The sequence below is a fragment of the Erpetoichthys calabaricus genome, chromosome 6 (assembly GCF_900747795.2).
Source record: "Erpetoichthys calabaricus chromosome 6, fErpCal1.3, whole genome shotgun sequence".
NCBI classification, from domain to species: domain Eukaryota; kingdom Metazoa; phylum Chordata; class Cladistia; order Polypteriformes; family Polypteridae; genus Erpetoichthys; species Erpetoichthys calabaricus.
The window spans coordinates 172,139,534-172,164,853 of NC_041399.2; the positions used below are offsets into that span (position 1 = coordinate 172,139,534).

A 25,320-nucleotide genomic window follows, 5' to 3' on the forward strand; every position below is an offset into this window, starting at 1 on the left:
GGAATAGTAGCCACTAGAAGTGAACTTGCTAAATACAACTTTACATGATTAAGATAGGTCATTTAATTTACTTTTGAAATGTGCCAGACAATGAACTAATACAGTGAACTAATCATAAAAAACAAATCTCAACACACTATTACAAAAGACATGTATTTATTTTAGTCAGTCACAGGGTAATGTAAAACACTGTCTTGAAAAAAAATGCTGAGAAAACTAAAATGTAACAGATAAGAAAAATGTAAACACCCTTAACATTACCATTTTAGGATTCAATATGAACTTCCAGTAGAAGATGGCATAAATTTAATAAATACATTAATTCATTTTCAACATAAGGAAAAAGGAAGCCTATCCAAAAGGAACCCTTTCACTTACTCGTATGTTTATGCATACCCCCACATTCATTGAAACTGGGACAATCTGGAGTCCCCAATCAAAATAACTATACATCTCTGAGATGTAAGCCTGCAAAGGCACTTGAGAGAAGGTACAAATCTCCCACCAGCAATGTCTGAGCAGGGATTTTGACAAAAACTTTGGAGCAGTCTGGTTGACACACTTAACACTGCAAAACCTAGTCACCTAGCATTCGATTTAGTCTTTCTTTATTTCCCTCCATTCATCCACTATAAAGATGTTTTTATTTTGTATCCATTAACCGACAGCTCAATCAAGAGTTCAGCAAAAAAAAATGATTCCTGTTTTGAAAAACATCTATTTCCACCTCAACTCATCATGCACTATGCACATGTGAATGCTTTGAATTTAACCAACTTGATATCTTAACTTAAACTTTCCCTATGCTAATATGATCCATATAAGGTGTTAAACTTGTCACTAAAGATGACTACATTACCAGTCAAAAGTTATAGAACACCTCAGTTTTTACAGTTTTTTTCTTCAAATGTAATCAGTTGAAATGTAATGAATGACCTAAAGAAGTTTAAAGGCAGGCAGTAAACTGCCAGAGGTTTAAATGTAAAGTTTAGGTTTGCAAAACCTGAAAAAGGATATTTCAAAATATTACAAATGGGCCTTCTTTGGAGAACAAGTAATAGGTTACAATCTACAGATTTTCTACAGCAATTAAAGTAAGTGAAGCCTTGCAAGTTGAGACAAACATTTGCACAGTTGTCAACTTCTGTTGATTACTTAAACCAGCGGTTCTCAAACTGTGGGGGGGCACGAAGTAACAAAAAAGGGGGCGCGAATGTTGCCATATGTGGCGTAATTTCGCTGTTCGTAGGGAAATTTTAAACTTGTAGTGGTGTATCGGCAGCAAAAAATATAGGAATAAATTTTATTAGGGTTTCAAAAAAACATTAGGGGGGCACGATTAAAACTGTTATGAAAACTCGGGTCACAAATACTTAAAGGTTGAGAAACGCTGACTTAAACAAAACCCCAGGTCTGTTTTATACCAAAGTAGGAACAGAATGTGTTATTACACGCCGTACACCATAGAAAGTTGAATATTCCAATGTTGATGGCCATAAAATGGCAATAGAGTGTGTAGTAACATACATGTCTATAGTATACATGAATGGTGACTACATGATAGTCTACTGCAGGCATGTCAAACACGCGGCCTGCAACAGAAATTTGTGCGGCCTGCATGACAGATCCTAGTTAGCACTGAACTTGTACAAAATGATTACTATCGTTTGTGATTGAATCATTCTGCATCTTCGGTGTTACTTATTGACTTTTCATACTTCTGCCTTCTGACTACCAAAGCTACCAAAACCCCACATCGCTCAAGACTAACCGTCGAGCACCTTTCATCCCTCATAAAAGTTGCAGCTGCACAAGATTTCAAGCCTGATATTGACGAACTGGTTACTAACAAGAGATGCCAAGTGTCGGGACAAAAGAAATAAATCTCACACTGTAAGGCTCCTATATAAGCAAAGAATATAATATAATGAATATCAATCATCAAGACACTATAAAAAAAACAGTCGGGATTGTCCTTCCATCCCGTGAGTGCAAAGCGTAGCGGTATTCCGCTTATCACAGACTTACTACTTGCGGCTTGCAGTACGAAGCGACACGATGTGAGCAGAGTTCTGGTGCTCCCATCGTTGCCTTGCTTTTGTGCGCGATGCGCTGGAAAAATAGACAAAAATTATGTCTCTGGAAATAATTCATGTTGATGGAGTACAAATGCCTCACCGCGTAGTAAATATCAGGGGAGATGGTGCTTGCTTATTCTCATCTATAGCTTATTTAGTGCATGAAACTCCGTCTTTAGCGGTACAGATTTGGGCTGACATTGTACGACATGTTTTAAGTAATTGGTCAAGGTTTCAGCCATTTACAATGATGCCGTCAGGAATCTCTTATACAAATGAGCTTTCAGTATCTCACTGAAATGTCAAAGTCTCAAACTTATAGGTACCATTTCTGAGCTAATGGCAGTGGAAGAGTTGTTCCCCAATGAGTTTCAAGTATATTATAATGGAGTCCTACACTCCAAGTTTGGACAGGCACTCGAGGGGATAAAAAAACTTAGGTTTTCAGGAGATGTTTATGAATGGGCACTTGATGTTCTCATTCCCTACACTTACATGCCTGATGTACACATGGAGCGCACACAAATTGAGGATAAAAGTCGGTCGCATTAAAAGGCGGGTGAGCCTAGTAATATAATAAGGACCTAGCTAAGAGGTTAAGACTCTAATTCTACACTGTTGTATGGAGACTGCATTGAAATAAATTGCTTTTCTTTAAACTTTAAGTGTTACATTTTTTAAAGTTTCAGTATTGGAAAGAAAGCTACAGTAACTTTGTATAATAGTATAATAGTATTTGTTACAGTATGGCCCGCTGACGCACGTATGGCAGTCGAAGCAGCCCACCAATGGTAGTGAGTTTGACATGACTGGTCTACTGTAAACAAATAAAATTAATGGAAAAAGGGAATAAAGCTCAGACACCGATAAAATTACATTAACAGAAGACGGTGATCAGAGAAACTTTCAGCCATTCTAGAGTAGAATTTGACTGCTCAAATACAATATACAAAAGGGACATGTGCCATGCATTCACCATCACTAAAGAGCAGGGATATCAGCCTATTAGCTTCCACTGACTGTTCCAACCCAATACTTTATATGATTTTTATTGAAATTAGGAAGAAAAAGTAAAAAAAAAAATTTTAAGTCAATTATCAAAAAAAGTCATTATTTTTAATACACACTCAATTCAACACTCTCCAAAATAATAATATATTCTGCACATTTTAAAACAAAAGACAATCTTGATAATTATTCCAGTTATTCCTGTGACGAGTTCATTGAGTGTGAAGTAGGCCACAAATATCCTGCATGTGTTTTCTTCACCCAGACAATGGGAAATTTAACTAAGCGTGAACTACACAATGCACAGTTCAGTTATCACAAATCAGCATTGGTAATGAAGACCACTTTACAGGTTCAGCCATCCTGAACTGCATAGTTATTACGAAAGTGACTGCATTCTCTTCAATCAAAACCTTCTGACATAGTGAAGAAGAATGAAGCTATGTTAAATTAAATGACGGCATACTCACCTTACTCACAAAACAACATAAGCATCTTTTTGAAAAACAAGGAAACAATTTTTAATATGTACTAAGGTACTAAGATTAAGGTCCAATTGAGTTAGAATATCTACAACAGCAAAAGTAGGTAAAGGTCCGTGCTGAAAAAATAGAAAATAATGCAAGATACACAACATTTTGAATATATAATTTCCATCATGTTTGTATTACCATGGAAATAAAGTAATCCTTTTCCTATAATTTAGGTTATGCTGACAAATTAATGTTTACTAGGTTGACTATGTTTCTATAACAGACATTAAAAGCACAATACCATATACAGTGGTGTGAAAAACTATTTGCCCCCTTCCTGATTTCTTATTCTTTTGCATGTTTGTCACACAAAATGTTTCTGATCATCAAACACATTTAACCATTAGTCAAATATAACACAAGTAAACACAAAATGCAGTTTTTAAATGATGGTTTTTATTATTTAGGGAGAAAAAAAAATCCAAACCTACATGGCCCTGTGTGAAAAAGTAATTGCCCCCTGAACCTAATAACTGGTTGGGCCACCCTTAGCAGCAATAACTGCAATCAAGCGTTTGCGATAACTTGCAATGAGTCTTTTACAGCGCTCTGGAGGAATTTTGGCCCACTCATCTTTGCAAAATTGTTGTAATTCAGCTTTATTTGAGGGTTTTCTAGCATGAACCGCCTTTTTAAGGTCATGCCATAGCATCTCAATTGGATTCAGGTCAGGACTTTGACTAGGCCACTCCAAAGTCTTCATTTTTTTTTTTCAGCCATTCAGAGGTGGATTTGCTGGTGTGTTTTGGGTCATTGTGCTGTTGCAGCACCCAAGATCGCTTCAGCTTGAGTTGACGAACAGATGGCCGGACATTCTCCTTCAGGATTTTTTGGTAGACAGTAGAATTCATGGTTCCATCTATCACAGCAAGCCTTCCAGGTCCTGAAGCAGCAAAACAACCCCAGACCATCACACTACCACCACCATATTTTACTGTTGGTATGATGTTCTTTTTCTGGGGGGGGGGGGGGGGGGGGGGGGGGGGGGGGGGGGGGGGGGGGGGGGGGGGGGGGGGGGGGGGGGGGGGGGGGGGGGGGGGGGGGGGGGGGGTGTTCCTTTTACGCCAGATGTAACGGGACATTTGCCTTCCAAAAAGTTCAACTTTTGACTCATCAGTCCACAAGGTATTTTCCCAAAAGTCTTGGCAATCATTGAGATGTTTCTTAGCAAAATTGAGACGAGCCCTAATGTTCTTTTTGCTTAACAGTGGTTTGCGTCTTGGAAATCTGCCATGCAGGCCGTTTTTGCCCAGTCTCTTTCTTATGGTGGAGTCGTGAACACTGACCTTAATTGAGGCAAGTGAGGCCTGCAGTTCTTTAGACGTTGTCCTGGGGTCTTTTGTGACCTCTCGGATGAGTCGTCTCTGCGCTCTTGGGGTAATTTTGGTCGGCCGGCCACTCCTGGGAAGGTTCACCACTGTTCCATGTTTTTGCCATTTGTGGATAATGGCTCTCACTGTGGTTCGCTGGAGTCCCAAAGCTTTAGAAATGGCTTTATAACCTTTACCAGACTGATAGATCTCAATTACTTCTGTTCTCATTTGTTCCTGAATTTCTTTGGATCTTGGCATGATGTCTAGCTTTTGAGGTGCTTTTGGTCTACTTCTCTGTGTCAGGCAGCTCCTATTTAAGTGATTTCTTGATTGAAACAGGTGTGTCAGGCAGTAATCAGGCCTGGGGGTGGCTATATGGAAATTGAACTCAGGTGTGATACACCACAGTTAGGTTTTTTTAACAAGGAGGGGCAATTACTTTTTCACACAGGGCCATGTAGGTTTGGATTTTTTTTCTCCCTAAATAATAAAAACCATCATTTAAAAACTGCATTTTGTGTTTACTTGTGTTATATTTGACTAATGGTTAAATGTGTTTGATGATCAGAAACATTTTGTGTGACAAACATGCAAAAGAATAAGAAATCAGGAAGGGGGCAAATAGTTTTTCACACCACTGTATCCATACATGCACACACAGTTTTATATAATAAATATCTAATATATAGAGTAGATTTTACTTTTAGCAAATGTTTCGTGTGACTAACATGAGATTTCTTATATGAAGATTGTTCAGAGGTTGAAAGTTAGCAAAATTATGAAAGCTTTATTTTTTTTTATCAATACGTTTGTTAAATATACTGTAATTGTATCATAGATGTTGTAAGTCGCCTGGGATAAATGTGTTACCCAAACATGTAAATGTATTACCCTTGTTTGCTGTTCCCAATCTTTATATATAATCTTCATTTGGATCTTGATCTTTGTTTGTCCGTGAATTCACTGCCTTGTGTGGTGTTCCTGCTGTGTTCAGTAGAGGGCAGTAGTGATGGAGGAGGAGAGGAAGTGAGGGGGAGGATCGTTGGATGAGGTTGGAGTGTGGTGATAAAGAGGATTGAACTAAAGGAGACTACGTGCTGTTTGTACTGGCTGAATACACAACACCTTGGTTGTTTCTTTTGTTTACAAACACTGTCGATAGCACTCTTTGTGTTTAGATCTGGCGTCGACACCGTGCTTTGTGTTTAGATCTGGCGTTGACACCTGCTTAGTTGTCGAGACTGTGGTATTTTGTGTTTCTATTGACCGTCGTTGGCAGCACTTTGTCCAAATCGAATGTTCACCCACTTCTTGGAGTCAGCAGTCAGAGTATATAAGTCAGGCACACTTCTGTGATTTTCCATCAGTCGGCGTTTGGAGTTCAAGGAAGAAGCATTGGTTCTTCCTTACTCTTTGGATTGCCACAAAGCAACCTGCGAGATTGGAGAAAGGTTGAGAAGAGATCGTGAGAGGAAACGACAGCGTCATGAAAACGAGATGGACTGTGAACGGAGAGAAGCAGAAATGCTCCTCCACCACCACATAATTACTATTCGGACAGTGATTCCGAGTAGGCTGTTCCTATCGAATCAATGTCCAAGGGTTTTGTTTTGTAATTTTGTTTCCCTTATAAAAAATCATAATGCTGTGCAATGAAGGGCCCAGTTCACGACTGGCAGCCACGTTTAAACAGGGAACCCTTCACAGACAACTTTAACACGCGCAACGTAGTTGGGCGCACATGGCTAGTTAACTATATAAAAGTACTGGAACACACATCCTGGTAAAGTTTTAAAGAGAAGGTAAACCTCCCTAGCAATTAGGTGGCTCTGAGGCTAAGGAGCTGCGCTGGTATCCCGAAGGTTGCCGGTTCGAATCCCCGTCACTGCCAAAAAAAGGCCACTGCTCTGCTGGGCCCTTGAGCAAGGCCCTTAACCTGTAATTGCTCCAGGGGCGCTGTACAATGGCTGACCCTGCGCTCTGACCCCAAGGGGTATGCGAAAACTACCAAATTCCTAATACAAGAAATTGTATTATGCGAAATAAAGAACAAACAAAAAAAAAAATTTAAAAAAATTAGTAATTATCTTGAGCAACCATCAGCTAATCAGCTGAAAGGAACTTGTGTTGTTTATCCCCCAGCTATACACATTGTTCTTACTTTGTAAGCAACAGTTGATCTATAGCATGCATGGATTATCTAGGCAAAAAAGACAAAATAACCAGAGTTTTTTGCCCCTCCAAATAATCTTAAAATGTAATCATACTCACCATCAGTTTGTGATTTGCTGAGAAATATTGTACTTGCCCGTGGATGATCCGATGGGTTAAATTCCATGTTCAGATCTGTATTAAAAATGGATAGAATAAAAATTATATAAGAAATTGCATATAAATTATCAAAAGAATGTAGAACCATAGAATGACAATTGTGTAACATTTTATAAAGCCTGTTCCAAAAAAGGTCTACAATTCTTTCCCTAAAATACTGCTTGTCACCCATAATGATTTCTGGATTGGTATCACTCTGCCCTACGTCTTTCCTAAACAATAGCTTATTCTTATTTTTTGCCTTCCTGGTGCTGACCATGGCAGGATTATGATAAACATCCATAACATAAGCGTTTCTACATCATGAGGTTAAATGAATGCCTTAGGCATTTTGCTTGCTGCTCATATTTTCCAAAATATTTTGTACCACAAACATGAATCAGTTTATCTATGGTGTGTTGTAAACTACCACTTCTAAATGTACTAAGGTTGAAATGCACAACTCACAAACTATTTAATGCATCTTTCATGCTGTGCTATATTGTAACAAGTCTTCTTGTTATTCCCCCTGAAACAAACTTACCAACTGCTGTTCATTATTTTAAAAAACAAACAATAATTCCAAGTGGCACAAATACCTTTTTTTCTTCAATTTTGAAACATTTTAATATGAGTCTTGGCTTTTTTAAGTGCAAACATCTGTCTCCAAAAAAAAAAAAAAAAGAAGAAGCTGAGCTGAGTTCTTAATGGAGTAGTTCATAGTAATTTAGTCCCTTTTTGTAGTCACTCCTGAAGAATGAGTTCTAATAAGTTAGTAACAAAGTAGTAATGTGTGATGACTCCTAATACTGAGCAAAATGTTTTCACGTATTTAGTAGTAAATTTGCTAAATATGTGAATATGTGATATCCAACATGAAGTTAAAGTAAAAAAAAACACAGTATGTGCATGGCAGTGGTTAGTTGCTGAAAACAAAAGCTGCAGCCAACCAGATCTCAGATCACTGATTTTTTTTTTTTTTAATTTTGTAATTATTCATTTTCATGCCACATAATCTATTCTTAATGACAGTACATTAAATGAGCCATGTTAGGTGCATGTCAACAGAGAAAATATTTTTTCAAGCTATACCTGATCATGAAAATTACTACTTGCCTTTTGGCTTGTTCATGATAGTCCTGCACTATTAAACCAAATAAAATTCTAGAGAAATATAAGTAATTAGATGACATTTCCATAGAATAAATACATGAAACTGGCTTCAACTTTGAGATCCTTGCTTTCAAAATCAGTTTTGATTTGTATCTGAAATCAAAGGTATACTATTAAATTAGAGGAGTGAGTTTAAACCATTCCATCTATTTACATTGTTTTCTATCAGCTTTTAAAAATTTTACATATTGATTTTAAATTTAAATCGCAGGTGACTTTTCCATAATTCAACACTTTGAACTAGACTGCAAACATTCAAATAACACCCCCACCCTAGGAATCCATACTTGTACTTCAGTAGAAAGGCTGAATGCTGTTTTGAAGAAATAAATATAACAAATGGAAGAAAGATCTGGTGACTGTTACTCATCCTTTGCATCTTATTTTAAGTGTGACTTTAGGCTACTAGCAACACAAGGGCTTCTATCAATTCCCATCTGCTTGTTTGTTTAGTTGGAATGGGAAAAACTACAGCTCATCAGAAAATAAGGGCTGTTACCACCGTGAGAGAGAAAAGATTTAGCACGGTATTCTCCAACCTTCAATTGATGATATGAATATTAAATTTTTCATTCACCAATTTTTCATCTTGGTCAAAATAAAAAATAATAAGAGGAATACGTTTCAAAAGTTATTTTACAAGTGGATCAATTGCTGCTCTTATAAAATATAAGAAACTCCATAGTAATATGACAGAATTCCAGCTGAATATTTTAATGAATGTTCCATAATTGTATTTTTTTCACCACTCAATAGACAGTGTAAAAGTGGTCAGCACAAAAAAAAATAATAATGAAACAAGTACATTTTTTATGTTTTGTAACTTCCAAATATTTACAGCAGTGTCCTTCAAAATGCTTCTGCAGCACTTTCCAGGTCCTGTCAATCTGATTAGCCCAAGTTTGTGTAGTCATTTCAACCCAGTGTTTCCACTGAGCTTCAATATTCTTTAGGTCAGTTCTTGAAATGTCCTAATCGTGAGATATTAATAGTCTTGCTTCAAAAACTCAACTTCTGGACCATTAGGGTTACAAACCGCTCTCCTTATTCTGATCACTCTTGTTGGTGGATACATCTATGCACCAAGGTGCAAATTCATAAATAAGCAAAAGATCTCAACTGACAGGAGTAACAGATCACAAAAGTGGATTTACCATGTGACTATTGATCAGGTCACTAGGGTAAATGAAGATAAACATCACGTGTGAGCTGAAAACTACACAAAAATAAGGTTGCTCTGTTCTCTCTATATAGCAATAGTTGTAGAAGCAAGTTTCCTGATTTGGTCGATTTTTTTTTTCACAAAGCCTCAAGTATACAGCTGAAGTTTACAGCAGCAGTCACATGTTCTGTTTAACCATGGTTCACCAAAGAGGTAAAGTTTTTCTGAATTTATGCAGTTCAACATTGATCAGAATATTTTTCTTAGAGACATTAGCTGCTGTGTTCAAAAATGATAGCACCTGCTGACTCAGCAGTCCTATAGTTAACACGCACAGGACCAATCAAGGGGAAACCTGAAGGTGCACAATTGGGAGGAATGGCAAGCCTGATTTTAAATCCAGTTGGTGAAATTGGACTACATTTCTGTAGCACCTTCACCCAAATGGCAATGTCTGACTGAGTAATCATGGTATCTGATCTAACGCGTAACGTTATAAGCACTTATGTAAAAGGAAGTAATGAGCCAGTAACTGATTACCATTTAGTAGCAATCTATTTCAGACAATACAAGCATTGGCTACACTGACCTAGGACATTTTAACATGTAGTAAGGGTGTTTCTGTTGGGACTTATTTCAAATACCACCCATAGAAGACCTTCATCCTCATTGAAATGAAGGTCAAGGACCCCATGTCTGTTGCACAGTGTCTTCTAGACCTCAACCATTTAACGTGCTTCAAATAGCTTTTGCTAAGAAGAAAAAAAAAAGGTTAGTAACTTTCATGGCAGCAAACATATGATACGCTGGTTAGAACTTGAAGGGAGACTGACTGGCACAGGTGTTATTATGTATGACTTTATCTTTCTACCTTTTTATCTATTTCACTGATCACTCCTTTACCTGCATTTTTATCACTCTTTAATTTAATATTGTTTTTTATCAGTATGCTGCTGCTGGAGTATGTGAATTTCCCCTTGGGATTAATAATCAATCAATCTATCTATCTATCTATCTATCTATCTATCTATCTATCTATCTATCTATCTATCTATCTATCTATCTATCTATCTATCTATCTATCTATTACCCAAGGGAAGCAAGAGCATGGTTTTATTTATTATGGAATTACAATATGCTGGGGTGCTTGAACAGCAATTACATTGCAAATTAATACTCAGATTTTACCCTTTCTTTACAAATTTAATTGAGGGATCACTTGTGATTGTAAATTCTACTTATATATGTTTAGTGTACTTAACGAATACATACTGTTAATGGAAAGTGCCACAGGAACATGGGATTCTGTGTTCACTGCTGTGTGTTATTTAGTGCCTATATTCCTAAGGCGGAAATTGCTATCACATTAGTTTGGGTAAGGTGGAGTTAATCTGAATCAATTTAAGTTGAACAGAAGATTTTTCCAATGATTCTTGCATATCCAGTTTGGCAATTTGAAGACTGAATTTTTGAAATTTGTGAATAATATTTTCCTCTTTGCATCATTTCATTTAAAACATCTGTTATACAATCTAGCAGTGTGATTTACTCATTCTGGTCCTTTACCAGAAAGGAGTTCTCTGCATATCTTAGTGAAGCAGAGGCCCCATGTGAAGGAATATAAGTGCTTCAGGGCTGACATGGGAAATAGTAAATATAGGCGCTTTTACATTGTAAGAAACTTGTTTTCAGAAACCAATCACTTACTGTACGATGTAGGCCCCTGGGCTACTTGTGGTCCTTAGCCAATTTTGTGTGTTGCATTCCCACTGCACAACATAAACTGATGCCTTTATGCAAGATATGTGAAGTGCAAAGAAGAGTGATGTGGCATGAAGTGAGGTGCTTTGGGGAGTTAGGGGGACCTAATATTGCTTCTATGTGGTGCATAGTGCAAGCTCACTAAGGAGACAGTTATGAAGAGTGATATCTTCACTGATAACTCTTAAAACTCCGAGCTACTAACAAATGTGCAAGATGGTGCCAGTGGTTGTCATCAACCAATCAAGCACAATTCATCACCTGAACCCCACTCGTGGTAGTTCCTTATTGAATGAAAAGTAAAAACTCTGGGGTAAGAGCTATAAAAAAGTACCTAGAGATACAAATGGCCAGAGCACCTACAAGTAAGAATGCCACAAAAGGTCCTCAGTCTCTGAAATGTACCTGGTTCCTGAAAGAAATTCTAGTAAGAAAGTGCCTTAAGAACATACGAGGGGGGACACAAAAATAACTGGAATTTTGTTGTTGTTAGGTTGGTACTTGTAGTACGTGGTTGGGCCGCTAGGGCCTCACAAGTCAGTCTGCCAAGTGCCATCAGTCTGGAAGGTTGTGCTTGTGTTCAGTGAATTGTTTTGTAAAAGTAGGTTGCGCAACAGTGTGAGAAGGAAACGCCCTGATTAGTGGGAGTCAGGTGATTGGTTCTTTCATCATGACAACGCTCCATCTCACACTGCTCTCAGCATTCGCCAATTTTTGGCAAGAAACGGTATGACAACCCTGAACCACCCACCCTACTCACCAGATTTAGCTCCGTGTGATTTCTTTTTGTTCCCTCGGATGAAAAAAGACTTGAAAGGAAGGCGTTTTGCTGACGTCGAAGAGGTAAAACAAGAAACAACCAGAGCATTAATGGGCATTACTTCAGACGAATTTAACAAATGTTTCGAACAATGGAACAAACGGTTAGATAAGTGTATTTCCGCCAATGGAGAGTACTTTGATGGAGACTAATTGTAGTTTGTACAGAAAATTAAATTAAACACGTTTTAAAAATATTTCCGGTTATTTTTGGGTCCCCCCTCATATGACCCTAATGTGGTGCCTATACTATAATATGCTGGTGGATTAACAACAGCAACATTTATTTATATAGAATATTTTCATAGAAATAATGTAACTCCAAGTGCTTTACAAGATGAAATAAAAAACACAAGTTACTATAAAACATAAACAATAATATTATACATTATGTAACAAAGAAAAAAGGTATGGTCAGGTGGTCAGGAGGACAGAAAAAAAAACCCTCCAATTAGGCTGGAGAAAAGCAAAATCTGCAAGGGTTCCAAGGCCAAAAGACCTCCACTGGGCATTCTACCTAATCAAGAGTCAAGTTCCTGGTAAAGCACATTTCAAAGTCAAATTTCAATGTTCGTGAACTAATTACTGTAGTAATGAAGTTCTCTCAATACAGCTCCCCAATGCATAGACTTAATGGTAAGTGTCTTAAGTGTATTGCCTATTTTTAAAAAAGGAGAGCTATGCATTATAGAATATAACGCGTAATGGCACCAGTAGCTGTTTTGGAGGATATCACCAATGACAGGCTCATGATGATGACTGGCTTAATAAGCCAAGTTAGACTTCATAGAGCCATCCTCTTGGAGTTGTGTGCTGAATTAGGATTTACAGTACAGAAACCATTATGCAGAAATTTTGCAGTCCCTGTTACGTTACAGGTTTTACCAACCATAGGGTATTTGGCAGCCCAAAAAAAATAAAAAAGAAAGAAAAATTCCAACTTGTCTGTCACAGTGAGGCACTATGCAGACTTATTGCTGTTGGTATAAAGGAGCTCCAGTAGCATTTCATGACACACTTCTGATGTGATCAAAAGGCAATTTTCAGTGATTGCTTATTTTCCTAATGTAATCAGTATAATTAACTGCACACATGTTGCGAAAAAGGCACCAAAACAGAAAGAACTTTAATACAATTATTATACAACTAATGTGTCATTCTGGGTGGAGTGGTGGCTCTGAGGCTAGGGATCTGCGCCGGCAATTGGACGGTTGCTGGTTTGAATCCTGTAAATGCCAGAAGTGACTCTACTCCATTGGGCCCTTGAGCAAAGCTCTTAACCTGCAATTGCTTCACCCTGAATATGATGTTAACCTGCATCCAGCCCTGCAAGAAGGTCCTCCAAGTTACAGAGAAAACATAGGGGTTGGTGGCAGGATTGGCACTTTAGCAACTGTATAATACCTCACACTGTTCCAGTGTGGTGCTGAGGTGTCATCCGCTGCACTCGGGTCCCAATCCAGGTGGTTCATTGTGTAGTGGGTGAGGCAATGCACTATCAGCGCATGCTCCAACTTTTAATATGTCATTCTTAAATGTGTTCCTTGTTCTGAGGTGGCCCAGCTTAACCTACAATTGCTTCATTTTATCAAATAGTGTTGGAAGCAGACTTCAGGGTCATGCTGTGTGTGATGGTTGCCTTCTTGGTAAGTAGGCCTATTTGCTATTAAGTTTAGTAAATTACAAACAACTTATATAATCTTTCTTTCAGGTGATAGTGGGTACACCACAAGAAAGTAGATCTAATGAAAGGAATTCCCACACACAACTGGCGATAGAAATGGTATGTATATATAAGTTATATTATATATGTAAAGATGTTATGCAGGAACCTTAGAAAATTTATACGGTGATTAGATTGAGAATAATTTTAAAAAAAGGTGTTTCTTAAGCCATACCTGGTCGCTGACACTATTAATCACCATTGTTTGGTTAAGAGCATTAACAATAGCAGTAATTTATGTAGTCACTGAGTACAAAAATAAAAAATGAGCCAGTAACAGATATCAAACATTTTTATACAACATAATGTTTTAAGATCCACATGTTCCTAAAGATTCACTACAAGGATGACAGCAAAGAAAGCTGTATATAAAGTATATCAGTTATATAACATGAGTCTTTTGCTCTGATCACATCTTTCAACTGCTGATTAATGTTTAAATGAAAACGTTTACTGATACCTTAATAACAATTTATCCTACAATATGTCTCTCACAATTAAAATAGAAAAAGAGCAATAAATTGCAAATAGCAACCTTCAAGATGAAAATCATCCATAATCCTTTCATATCATTACTTAAGGACATCTGAGTAACTGGACCAAAATATGAAAAGTGATATTAATACTGTAGTCACTCACATTGCCATTTGAAAGTGGTAAATGTCAGGATGATGCATTTAATTTTTTTTTTTTTATAAATAAAGCCATCTGCTTACGTTTAATACAGCACATCTTACATAACTGGCCAGCATCAACATTGTGGGTGTAAAGAGACTATTCTTCTATGCCATCTATTTTAACTAAATTATTCCATCATTATCCACATCAGATGTGATTTAACAGCATACAGTTTTGATGAATAACATTTTTGTCAACATTTTTTAAAGATCTTTCTGTTACACAGTCTGAAATAAAGAACAGCTAATTACAACAAAGAAATAGCACTTAAATAATCTCATGCTGCAAAAGGAGGCAGTTATTTGGATATTTTTGTTCTTAGCCAATGAAGAGCTATTTATTCACACATCTGACACTCTAACAGTGAAAATGAGAGGCTCTAAAAATTCAGTAGGCGTCTTGTCTGAGGAAGGCTTTGGTTTTCTGATGATGTGATATTGCTAACGATTATGGATCAAGCAATTTTAAAAAACAAAGTAAATTAAGACAATGGAAGTAAAGTGATACAGGAGCTTAGTCTGGGGAAAAAGCAAAAAGACTACACTTCAATGGGAACAGCTGCTTTATATGCTCTACTTTTATTATGTTAAAGAGAAATTTAAGGAAAAAAGGGCAATTCATTAGTAATTCTATCTAAAAAGCGCAGAAGGGTGCCTAACCTTAACAAAATAGCCACTCGGTTCACACATAGACAAAGTATGTGTATATGTGTGCATTCAGAAAATCTAGAGAAAAATGTGACATTAACAGAAAGCAATAAAGATTCAAATCAGCACCATATTTTTGCTTGCATTAACCAATTTTACAGATATAAAATAAAAAATAATTATTATTTTTCTGGCCTGAAAAACATGCAATCCACTCCCAAACTTCTTATTTCATACAGAGTCATGAGTAATCACTGTTTATCTATTTGACAGAAAGATGAGACAGATAAAAACTGTCCTGTGTGTGTGGATTTAACCCTATGATGAACTTGCAAACATTCAGAACAGAGAAACCATCAAGATTATACAATATTAACGTTTATGAATGTACATTACAGACATGGTGGCACAGATGTGCATAGATAGGTAGTGCTGCTGTTTTGAAGTAAGGAGACAAGAGTTCACATTCCAGGTGCTCCCTGTATGGAGTTTGCATGTTCTCCCCAAGTCTGCATGGGTTTCCTCCAGGTGGTCCAGTTTCCTCACACACTCCAAAGACTTGCAAGTTAGGTGAGCTGGAGATCCTAAATTGGCCGTATGGTGGCTAGGGTGTGTGTGTGTTTGTGTGTGTGTGTTTTCACCCTAAGTTGGCTTTGCGCCCTATGCTAGCTGAGACAGGCTCCAGCACCCCTCCCCAGCCCTGCCCCAACTGCAACCCTGCTCAGGACTAAGCGGGTTAGAAAATGACCAACTGACATTATACAATAGATGGCACTGAGAAGTTTTATGATTAAACAAAATTTTACACATTGTTTAATTAAAAAAGCATGCCTTATACCTAATAACTGCATCAGTTTATGTTAAGCTTTTATACTTGTTTTAAATTTTGCACAATGTAAAAAAGTAAAAGCATTTACTTTGGTGACTAAGATACATGTTATTTATATACTCTACCAAGTCTATCTTACTGAAAACTAGCAACTGACCCCAGTACTGCCCGTTTTGGGAGCTCCAACTAAATGTTTGAAATACAGGTAATTCTGTAGTGATTCCCCTGGAGAATCTGTGTTTTTTTTGTGGAAATAAGTTAAAAGAGTGAATCTGCATATGGGAAAAACACAAGCAGAGTACCCGGTGCTGCCCAGGGAAGGGGCACAGACAAAATTTTACAACAGAACAAAGCCTATGGTCTCCCCTTGTACAAATGGGGAGTCTGTACAAAATTCATCCATTGCTCAAAAGTATGGATTTGCATACCAGACAAATGCACAAAAGCTCACATTCAGCTTTATATTAAAAATCTAGTGTCATCAGAAAAGAACTTGGGGAATCAAGGATTACAAAATGGTAAATTAAATATGGAAAATTAAAAAATATGACACAGATCTACTAGATTGAGACTGTTAGTTGTGAATCAACCTCATAACAGAGAAAAATAGGAGGACCCAAAGCATTTTCTAACTCCTTCACCTCACCCTCTTTACTTACCCACAACCTACCACCACTATGGAAAATGTGGAAGTAGTTGTTGGCAATAATCCCTATATGTTTTAATGTTTTTTTTTTTTTTTTACCGATAGGAGGGTGTGAATATCATTTACAACCGATTTCTTCATTCAATCCCCTTTTGAATTGTGAATGGCCTAAAACAATACTATATAAAGAAGGGGTCATCCTCCTTGTAGTACTGATTGCTACAAAGCACCAACACATGAACTGATTGGGAGGTTGCTCCCATGGAGTTTTTGGAGATGTGGGTGAAGGTCAAGATAACAGCTGCGCAGGGTGGAGAGTGAGCAGATTGATAATAACTGTGTGGCACTCTGTAAAAAGGTGCGCAGCTTAGAAGGAACATAGGTTGTTGGTTGCTATATTCAGCCCATGCTGGGTATATAAATTGTTTTTTGAGCCCTCAGTAAAACTCAGTTTGACACCTCTGCTGTCATTCAATATCCAGTGTACCAAAAGAAAAGTAATTTCCAACCTGGACTGAACAGTTTCTGACCCCATCTTTGGCAGCAATAACTTTTACCAAAAGGAGTTACTGAATCAGAATCAGTCTTGCACCAATATATTAATGAAAGTTTAGCCCAACACTCCTTGTAAATCTGCTCAAACACTGAGACATTACAATATTTCCTGTGCAGTAAATATTTAGGTTGGGTCATGCCACAACACTTTAATGGGAATTAGTTTGAGACTTTGACTAGATCTTTCTTCTGCCTTCAAACACTTGGACAACACTTCTCTGACTCAATTTGATAGAACTCCAGTTTCAGTTTCCTTCTATAAAATAGAGGAACACTAGCATAAAGAATCCTGGCGTCACTTCTGCCCTATCTTTCGCTCTGGCCCTTCACCTCTGGACAAATAAAACTTATTAAAATAATAAACGTGGCAAATAAGAACAGACAATTTTCTTCTGCAAGCTCACTTATTCAACAACACATGGGAAACAGAAAACCAACAATTCACCAGCAGAGACTGCAGTTTGAAGATGGCCCTCCTGCTACTCTGTCTAAGTGGAGCTCTGACGGGTATTCCCCAGTGCTAATCACATCTTCATCAGTGAAACTTTTTTTAAATCTATTTTTGCCTCAAAAACCTGTCAATTAAACAGTGATCTTATGGATGGAGGCCCAGCACATCTTTGTCTTCTATTTACACATTATACTGATCCTTTTTCAGAGTCAGCTTTTATTATTTCTGTACATTTGTATTTATAGGCTTAGAATAATGGATCCTAAAGCCATTCATTCTGCACTGCAAATACAGTACCTGTAATGACTGTTCATTAAGTGCTCACAAGTGTTTTAATTTGACATTGAAACAACTGAATTTGTTTTGCAATTTTTAGAAGAAAAATATTTCTATTCATTTTTAAATATACCGAGTTATATATTGAAATAATTGTAATAAAAGCATGGATTTTCCAACTTATTGCTCACAGGTTATTGCTCACTGTTGCAATACACATTGCAAATGGCTGTGTTTCTATGTCTTAATCATGGGTTGCAGTAATTCTTCAACATACTTAAGTTAATATATTATGTTATTTTACCATAACTTTGAGTTGCTCGCCTTTATTGCGGAATGGTGCCGAATCCTCTTTTGAAGTGGTACAGTAAGCTGAGATTGGGACTGTTCTTAAACTTTTTAGTTGGCTTGCATGTTCTGAAGAGTTCAGTGCTCAGCAATAATTGTCAAGGCAATGTCAGTAATGTCTTATCCTGACTCAGTGCTGTTAGACAAGAGTGTGACAATTACAAATACCACTCAGAATGAAATGAGACTGTTGGCTGGCTTGCATCTAAAGGAACAGAACACAATCTGATAAAGAAGTAAATTGCAAGAATCTAATTTATCTCTTCTTTTAGCTGATGCTAATGCACCCAGCAATACTGCTTTCAGCCAAGAGCAAAAATATCTTTAGTCTGTACAGCACTGTTTGAAAGTTTGTTATAGTCAGCTTACTAAATAACCAACAGATTTCATTTTTTTTTTATAATTTGAAAGTCCAAAGACTGGAGTAAGGCTTTTACGGCTAAACACAGTTTACATTGTATGTGGATGAATAAGATAAAACTGTAAAAGGTTTAGGAGCACAGGTATCTATTAGACCCATTTATTGCTTAAGATGCAGATTACAGCCTGACAAATTGTTGTTTGTTTTTACTGATTTCTCTAATATATCTGCTGCCCATTACTAACCTGTAGAAAGTAAACCTTGTTTAGAAAAGTGTGCATTTCAGTTTTAAATGGAGAGAAGTTGTTATTTACTTAAACTGAATCACTGAGATATAGTCACTTACAAATTGTATGGTACAATCCTTATTATTTAAACCCTTACTAACTCTTTTCGCCTTTGGATACTTTAGTAATCATGTCTATTATAATGATACCTGTATCTATGTCAATGTTTTCCTGCAGTGGCAGATAGATTCAGTGTTATTTAACATTACATTTAATTTTTGCAACTAAATCACTTCTAAATTTGGTAGCCTCTCTGAAGAACTAAGTGTAACAGAGCAAATCATATGCAAAACAATTAGGCTGTTAAAAGTATTTGTAGATTAGGTTATAAAATAAATGGAACTTTTCAAATCTGGCAAAATTTAAAGATATTATATTTGATCCATAGCCATGTACCTCACATACATTTGTTCATAAAACCTACAAGAAAAACATATAAGCAGTGAAGCTCATATGTTTTTTATGTAAGGCATCATCTCACAGTCAACACAAAACAAAATTTAGGTTTAAAGAAATCAATGAGCACACAAAAAATTCATTAGTCCCTATAAATAAACTATAAAATGCATAGTTACTTCAAAGAATCCTTACTTTAACATACTGTTAAGCTTGCTGACAACTCAATCACAAAAGTTTGCTTTCAAGGCTGCAATGCAGGCCAAATTCTACTATTCAAAAAGGTTTCTCAAGAATTTTACATTCTAACCACAAACAGCTACAGCTGGGTTTCCCACTATGTAGCTTGCGGTTATATACAAAGAAATATACTCAACAATGAAAGAAAAAGGTATGCAGCTTCTTATTGTGTTATAAAGGCAAAAGTGTTTAATAGATACAGACAAGAGTCTTTTTTTCACAAGCCTACACCTTAAAACATTCTGAAATTAGTTGTAAGTCTGCTGAGTGATACACTGCATATACCATTATCATGACAAGGATTCCACAGTCATACACAAGAATTCCATATTATCATCTCATCAAATAGAACCTATGCAAAAACCTGAATCAGTCTATTTGGGGGAAACATACTTCCTGTTGGTCTGAAATGCTGCATACCCATCTGTCTGCTGGCAAAGATCCTTGGTGTGGATGAACTTTCCAATACCTAATCCCATCCCACAACTAGCACATCACAGGGTAAGAACTTTAAAGTATGGGGGGAGTGATAACCAACAGTTAAATCAATGTATTTGTTTCAATATATATCATCAATACACTTAGAACAAATATGAACCCTTTTTTGATATAAATGAATGTATTGGGATCTCTGTTGCAGTGCTAATGTTTCTGGTTTTCCATCTGTAATGATATTAAAATAATGCATATTGTTGTTTCTTGAACTGTTAATACAGTGCCATGAAAACGTTTGGGCACCCCTACCTAAAATGCCTGTTACTGTGAATAGGTAAGTGAGCAGAAGATTAACTGATCACCAAATGGCATAAAGTTAAAGATGACAAATTTCTTTAATACTTCAAGCAAGATTATATTTTTATTTCCTTCATTCAGAGGACAAAATAAAAAAAAAAAATGAAATAGGCCTAAAGCAAAAGTTCGGTCACACAACATGGTCAGTATTTAGTAACACGTCCTTTGGCAAGTATCACAGCTTATAAGTATTGTTTGCAGCCAGCTAAGAGTCTTTCAATTCTTACTTGGGTTATTTTCACCCATTCATCCTTGCAAAAGGCTTCAAATTCTGCAAGATTCGTGGAACATCTTACATGCACTGCTCTTCTAAGACCTTTGCATAGATTTTCTATGATGTTTAGGTCGGGGGACTGTGGCAAAACCATCAGCTTGCTCATCTTGAGCTATTCCACTGTAGATTTTGAAGTGTGTTTCGGATCATTATCTTGTTGCAGGAGCCATCATCTTTTTAATTTCAACCTTTTTAAAGATGGTGTGATGTTTACTTCTAGAATTTGCTGGTATTTATTTGAATCCATTCTTCCCTCTACTGATGGCATGTTCCCTGTGCCACTGGCTACAACACAAACCCAAATCATGACCAACCCAACCCCATGCTTAATAGTTGGAGAGGTGTTCTTTTCCTGGAATTCTGCACGTACCTTTGCACATTGTGACCAAAAAGTTCTATTTTTACTTCATCAGTCCAGAGGACTTGTTTGCAAACACATCAGGCTTGTTTAGATGTTCATTTGCAAACTTCAGGTGCTGAATTCTGTGGCCATGATGATCAAATTTGTTCAGCAGTCACTGCACTATGGAAGTGTGCACCACCACTCCAGAGTCTGCTAAATCATCCTGAAGGTCTTCTGCAGTCAAACGGAGGTTTTATTTGCTTTTCTAGCAATCCAATGAGCAGTTCTTTCAGAAGGTTTTCTTGGTTTTCCAGACTTCGTTTGACCTCCACCGCTTCTGTTAACTGCCATTTCTTAATAACATTACGAACTGAGGAAACTGCTACCTGAAAATGTTTTGCTATTTTCTTGTAACTTTCACCAGCTTTATGAGAATCAATTTTTTCTATTTTTCAGAGTACTAGGCAGCTGCTTAGAGGAGCCCATTTTTCTGATTGTTGGGACCAGGTCTGAGGAGTTACAGAATTTATACAGCTTTGCAATTTGTATCACCTGGGGTTTCCCAATGATGACTGTGACCAAGCCATAGCCCTATTAAGGTCTGAGGCCTTGATAAAAGTTATCTGAAACCTCAGATATCTTGGGGTGCCCAAACATTTGCATGGTGCTCCTTTCCTTTTTGGTGATTAGTTCATCTTCGACTCACTTAACTATTCACAGTAACAGACATTTTAAGCAAGGGTATCCAAACTTTTGCATGCCACTGTATATTACCACAGATATAGCACCACATGTTAGTGGTGCCACAGAGACTCTTTTACCAAATGCTGTGCAAATTTAAGCAAAGTGTTGGGGTTCAGCTTGGTTCTTACAATATTACAGCAAAGAAAGAACACGAAAAACACAGTTTGCAAGTATAATTACATTAAAATCAAAGTATTTCCTGCTCACTACAAACTAGGACAGTCTCTCCTACTACTGCTGACAGGAGTACTGGGAGACTGATTTGTACTGAATTTATCATTATCAACAAGCACAAACTAATATAATCAGGGGGGATGCACAGAAGAAAGAAAGCTCCACTAAAACTGCTAATTATATTCCAGTGTAGTATTGTCAAACTTTAGTAGACACTATGCTTATTCCATACGTTGTTCGCCAAGCTCATCTCTGAATGAAGTGTTTAACCAGCAGGGCTGATATTAAAGCTACACAACTAATGTAGCTCCTTAAGGAGGCTAATTATCATAAAATAATAAATAAATAAATAAATAAATAATAAAGGAGCATGTAAAAGATATTGAAATGGCTAAAAATAATTAGAACCAGGCAGAATCTCCTCCCTGGCCATCTGACCATGGCATATGTTATCAATACACACACTGACTTTCACCATTACAACCATAAGAGACTTACAAACAACCTACTGTAAATTCAATTCTAATCTATTTTCAGTTTGCATAGGGTTAGGGTTAGGGATTAATTTATTTTTACTTTTTGTTTTTGTAATTGTCATTTTTAGTTTGCTACTTGTAAACCAAATGGAGCCACACTGTTCGGAAGTGTGAAGACATTTATGCATATTGTAAAAAGAACTTAAGATATTCTCCAAAAAAAAAAAAAAAACAAACAAAGCATTGTTTTCATAGCAAATTTGAGAGAAATACTACGCTCATTGACTACTTTATCTGATGTATGTATTCAAAGTATGATGACAGGCTTTATTATTTTACACAAAAATGTAAAAGAAGGAAACATCTACAGAAGTAACAGAAAAATCTGATACTATTTAATTCATATGTCAAGAAATGTCATTTTTTTCCTTCCTCATGCAATTGTTCAGACAGTCAAACTACAATGGTCAAGGATTTCTTGAAGAAGTGTATTATGTTAGTACTGGCTTACAGGCAGCCTCATAGGAAACAACATAACTATTCTGGGCTAGGGCCCAGAATTTCTATGCATTTCTGTAAATTCCATAAATCACTGTAATCTCTATTACCTATCCTGTTAAACTAAAACAAATAAAAGTATACACTTTTATAAACGTGGCTAGCAATCTGCTATAATATTCATTATTAATATTTTCAATTAAATATTTCTGTGATGTTTTTAATAATTAATGATAGCAATCCATTTTGAATATGGATGGATGTTTCATAAACATTTACTCTAAGAGGTTATTAAGAGGAAGCAAACAAAAGGACAGCCGGGAACAAAACCCGTATGCCTTAAAGTACAATGATAAGACATACTTGTATGAACAATTGCACAATATGATTCTTGACAAAATAATACTGAGGCTGCTGCAAATACTTTTACAGAAAAAGAATAAAAACCAAATTGTAATCATTCAAATGTAATTTTATGAACATCTTAGAAATGTTTTAACATAAGAGTAAGGAAGCACTGCAACGCAGCACTTTTTCTACATGAATTACAATTAAATACTATGAATTTGCTATGAAATACAATAGCAAACCAATGAAAATAAAGGAATGTGAACTATGAGGTCATGACTTTATTCAGTATTTGAGCTACAAAAAAAATTAACAAAGTAAACTAAAAATTTTGCAGTTACACTAGTATTTGAAAGTTTGAAATAACCCAGAAATGTCAATGGTTTTGAAAGAAATGAAAACATTTTTATCAAGTGTCAGGCATGTGCGAATAGGAGGCATCCTCAAGTCTGTATTCAGGTAAGCCCTGATTAAACGTCATTATTTTGTATTAATTCAAATTCCAGTTTTAATTAAAAACCTTAAGGGAAGCAGGTTACAGTACTAATTCAGTTGTTATCGCACTGAGAAGGGATGTTGAAAGGTAGGCTCACCTGTACAGATCCGATGCTGCAAACACAGCTGCATCATGGGCACTTCCAGGAGTGCCAACGCAAATGTCTCGTATCATGCACCTGTCATCAACAAGGGCCTGGAGAACAATAGATGGCCACCCTTTGCAATTAATGTAATCGCGGTAGCCTTCCGTCGGGGGAAGAATAGGCACATGCGTGCCATCCAGCGCACCGTAAATCTGTGGCACAAGATGCACCAAGGAATTGCGGTATGCAATTTCATTGGCCTCCGCTACAGTCGGAAGTCTGATATAACGCTGCATTAATTTTTCTTTAATAGCGGTGCACACAGCATATACACATCGATGGACGGTAGTTTTACTAACCCCGAAAGTTTCTCCAACTACTCTATACTCGGCGCAGGTTGCCAGCTTGTAAAGGGCGATGGCAATCCGCTTTTGGGTTGGAACCGGTGGTCGGTGGCAACCTGTGATGGGCGCAACATCAGGACTGATGAATCCACACAACATCTCAAACGTCGGCCGTGTCATTTTAAAATGTTGCAGCCAGAGATTTTCTGTGAAGTGTCTCTCCACCACCTCCTCCCAGAAGGTCTTATTCCGTCGTCTCTCCCATACCCGTGGGTTTCGTCGCACTGGGCTACTTTCTTTGAGCTCTAGGGCTATCAGACAAGCAACTGCTTCATTCTGCTGTCGTCTTCAGATATTATGTACAATTCCAATTATTTGTGAAACTGAAATAACAGTAAGCTGGCAAATTTCAAAAAACTGTCTGAATAATCTCTCCATTTCTTTGTTTAGTGGAGGGGGTGTAACGTGGAAAACAAAAGGTAGATAATTTGCGACATACACAAAATTATGTATGGAAACGGCTCAAGGGCAGATTATTTTCGCGATACAACAAAACTTATGCGACAGTTCGTTTTGGGGGGGATGACATCATCACGCACACCATTTTATCGATAAAAAGCCAGTTGGATGGAAACAGGCTGGAGACAGCAAATTTCGCACATTTTTTTTACGTATATTCTGTTTGTCGATAACAAAACGTCGCAAAAAACTGGATGGAAACTTAGCTAGTGTGAGATGAGAAAGGTGAGAGATTCCTATAATTACACAGACGGTTTCCGTGATCTGATTCACATAAGGTTGTTTTAGAAATTTGTGCAGTAAAACTCAAACTAATGAGTACACATTCAACCAAGTAAACAATATTCGGCTTGCGGTACATCTTACAGTTGAATGAAGAGTTGCACTGTAAAGCTCAGCAAAAGTTTTCAGACACCTTTAATTGCTGATACACAGATGGAACACCTCTGCTTAACCCCTTCACCGCCCTCTGCCGGATATATCCGGCACCGCTGTTTTAATGCTAACGCCATACTGCCGGAATTATCCGGCACATTTGCCTGTGGTTATATGAATGCCTGGCAAGTAGTATAACTGACGGTTTGGCGTGGGTATTATTACTACTTGTATTTCGACAAGTCTGTGGTTGTTTTG

The 25,320-nt window shown here is 37.0% G+C and overlaps 1 protein-coding gene across 2 annotated transcripts in view; it reads right to left on the reverse strand.

Annotated features, from left to right (window-relative positions):
• ccny (cyclin Y) overlaps positions 1 to 25,320 on the reverse strand; it is a 192,938-nt gene that overhangs the window by 65,470 nt on the left and 102,148 nt on the right. For both annotated transcript variants that reach the window (XM_028804110.2, XM_028804109.2), the window contains exon 2: positions 7,204 to 7,278. In XM_028804110.2, the coding sequence (XP_028659943.1) occupies positions 7,204 to 7,278 (75 nt within the window). The remainder of the gene's footprint in view (positions 1 to 7,203; positions 7,279 to 25,320) is intronic.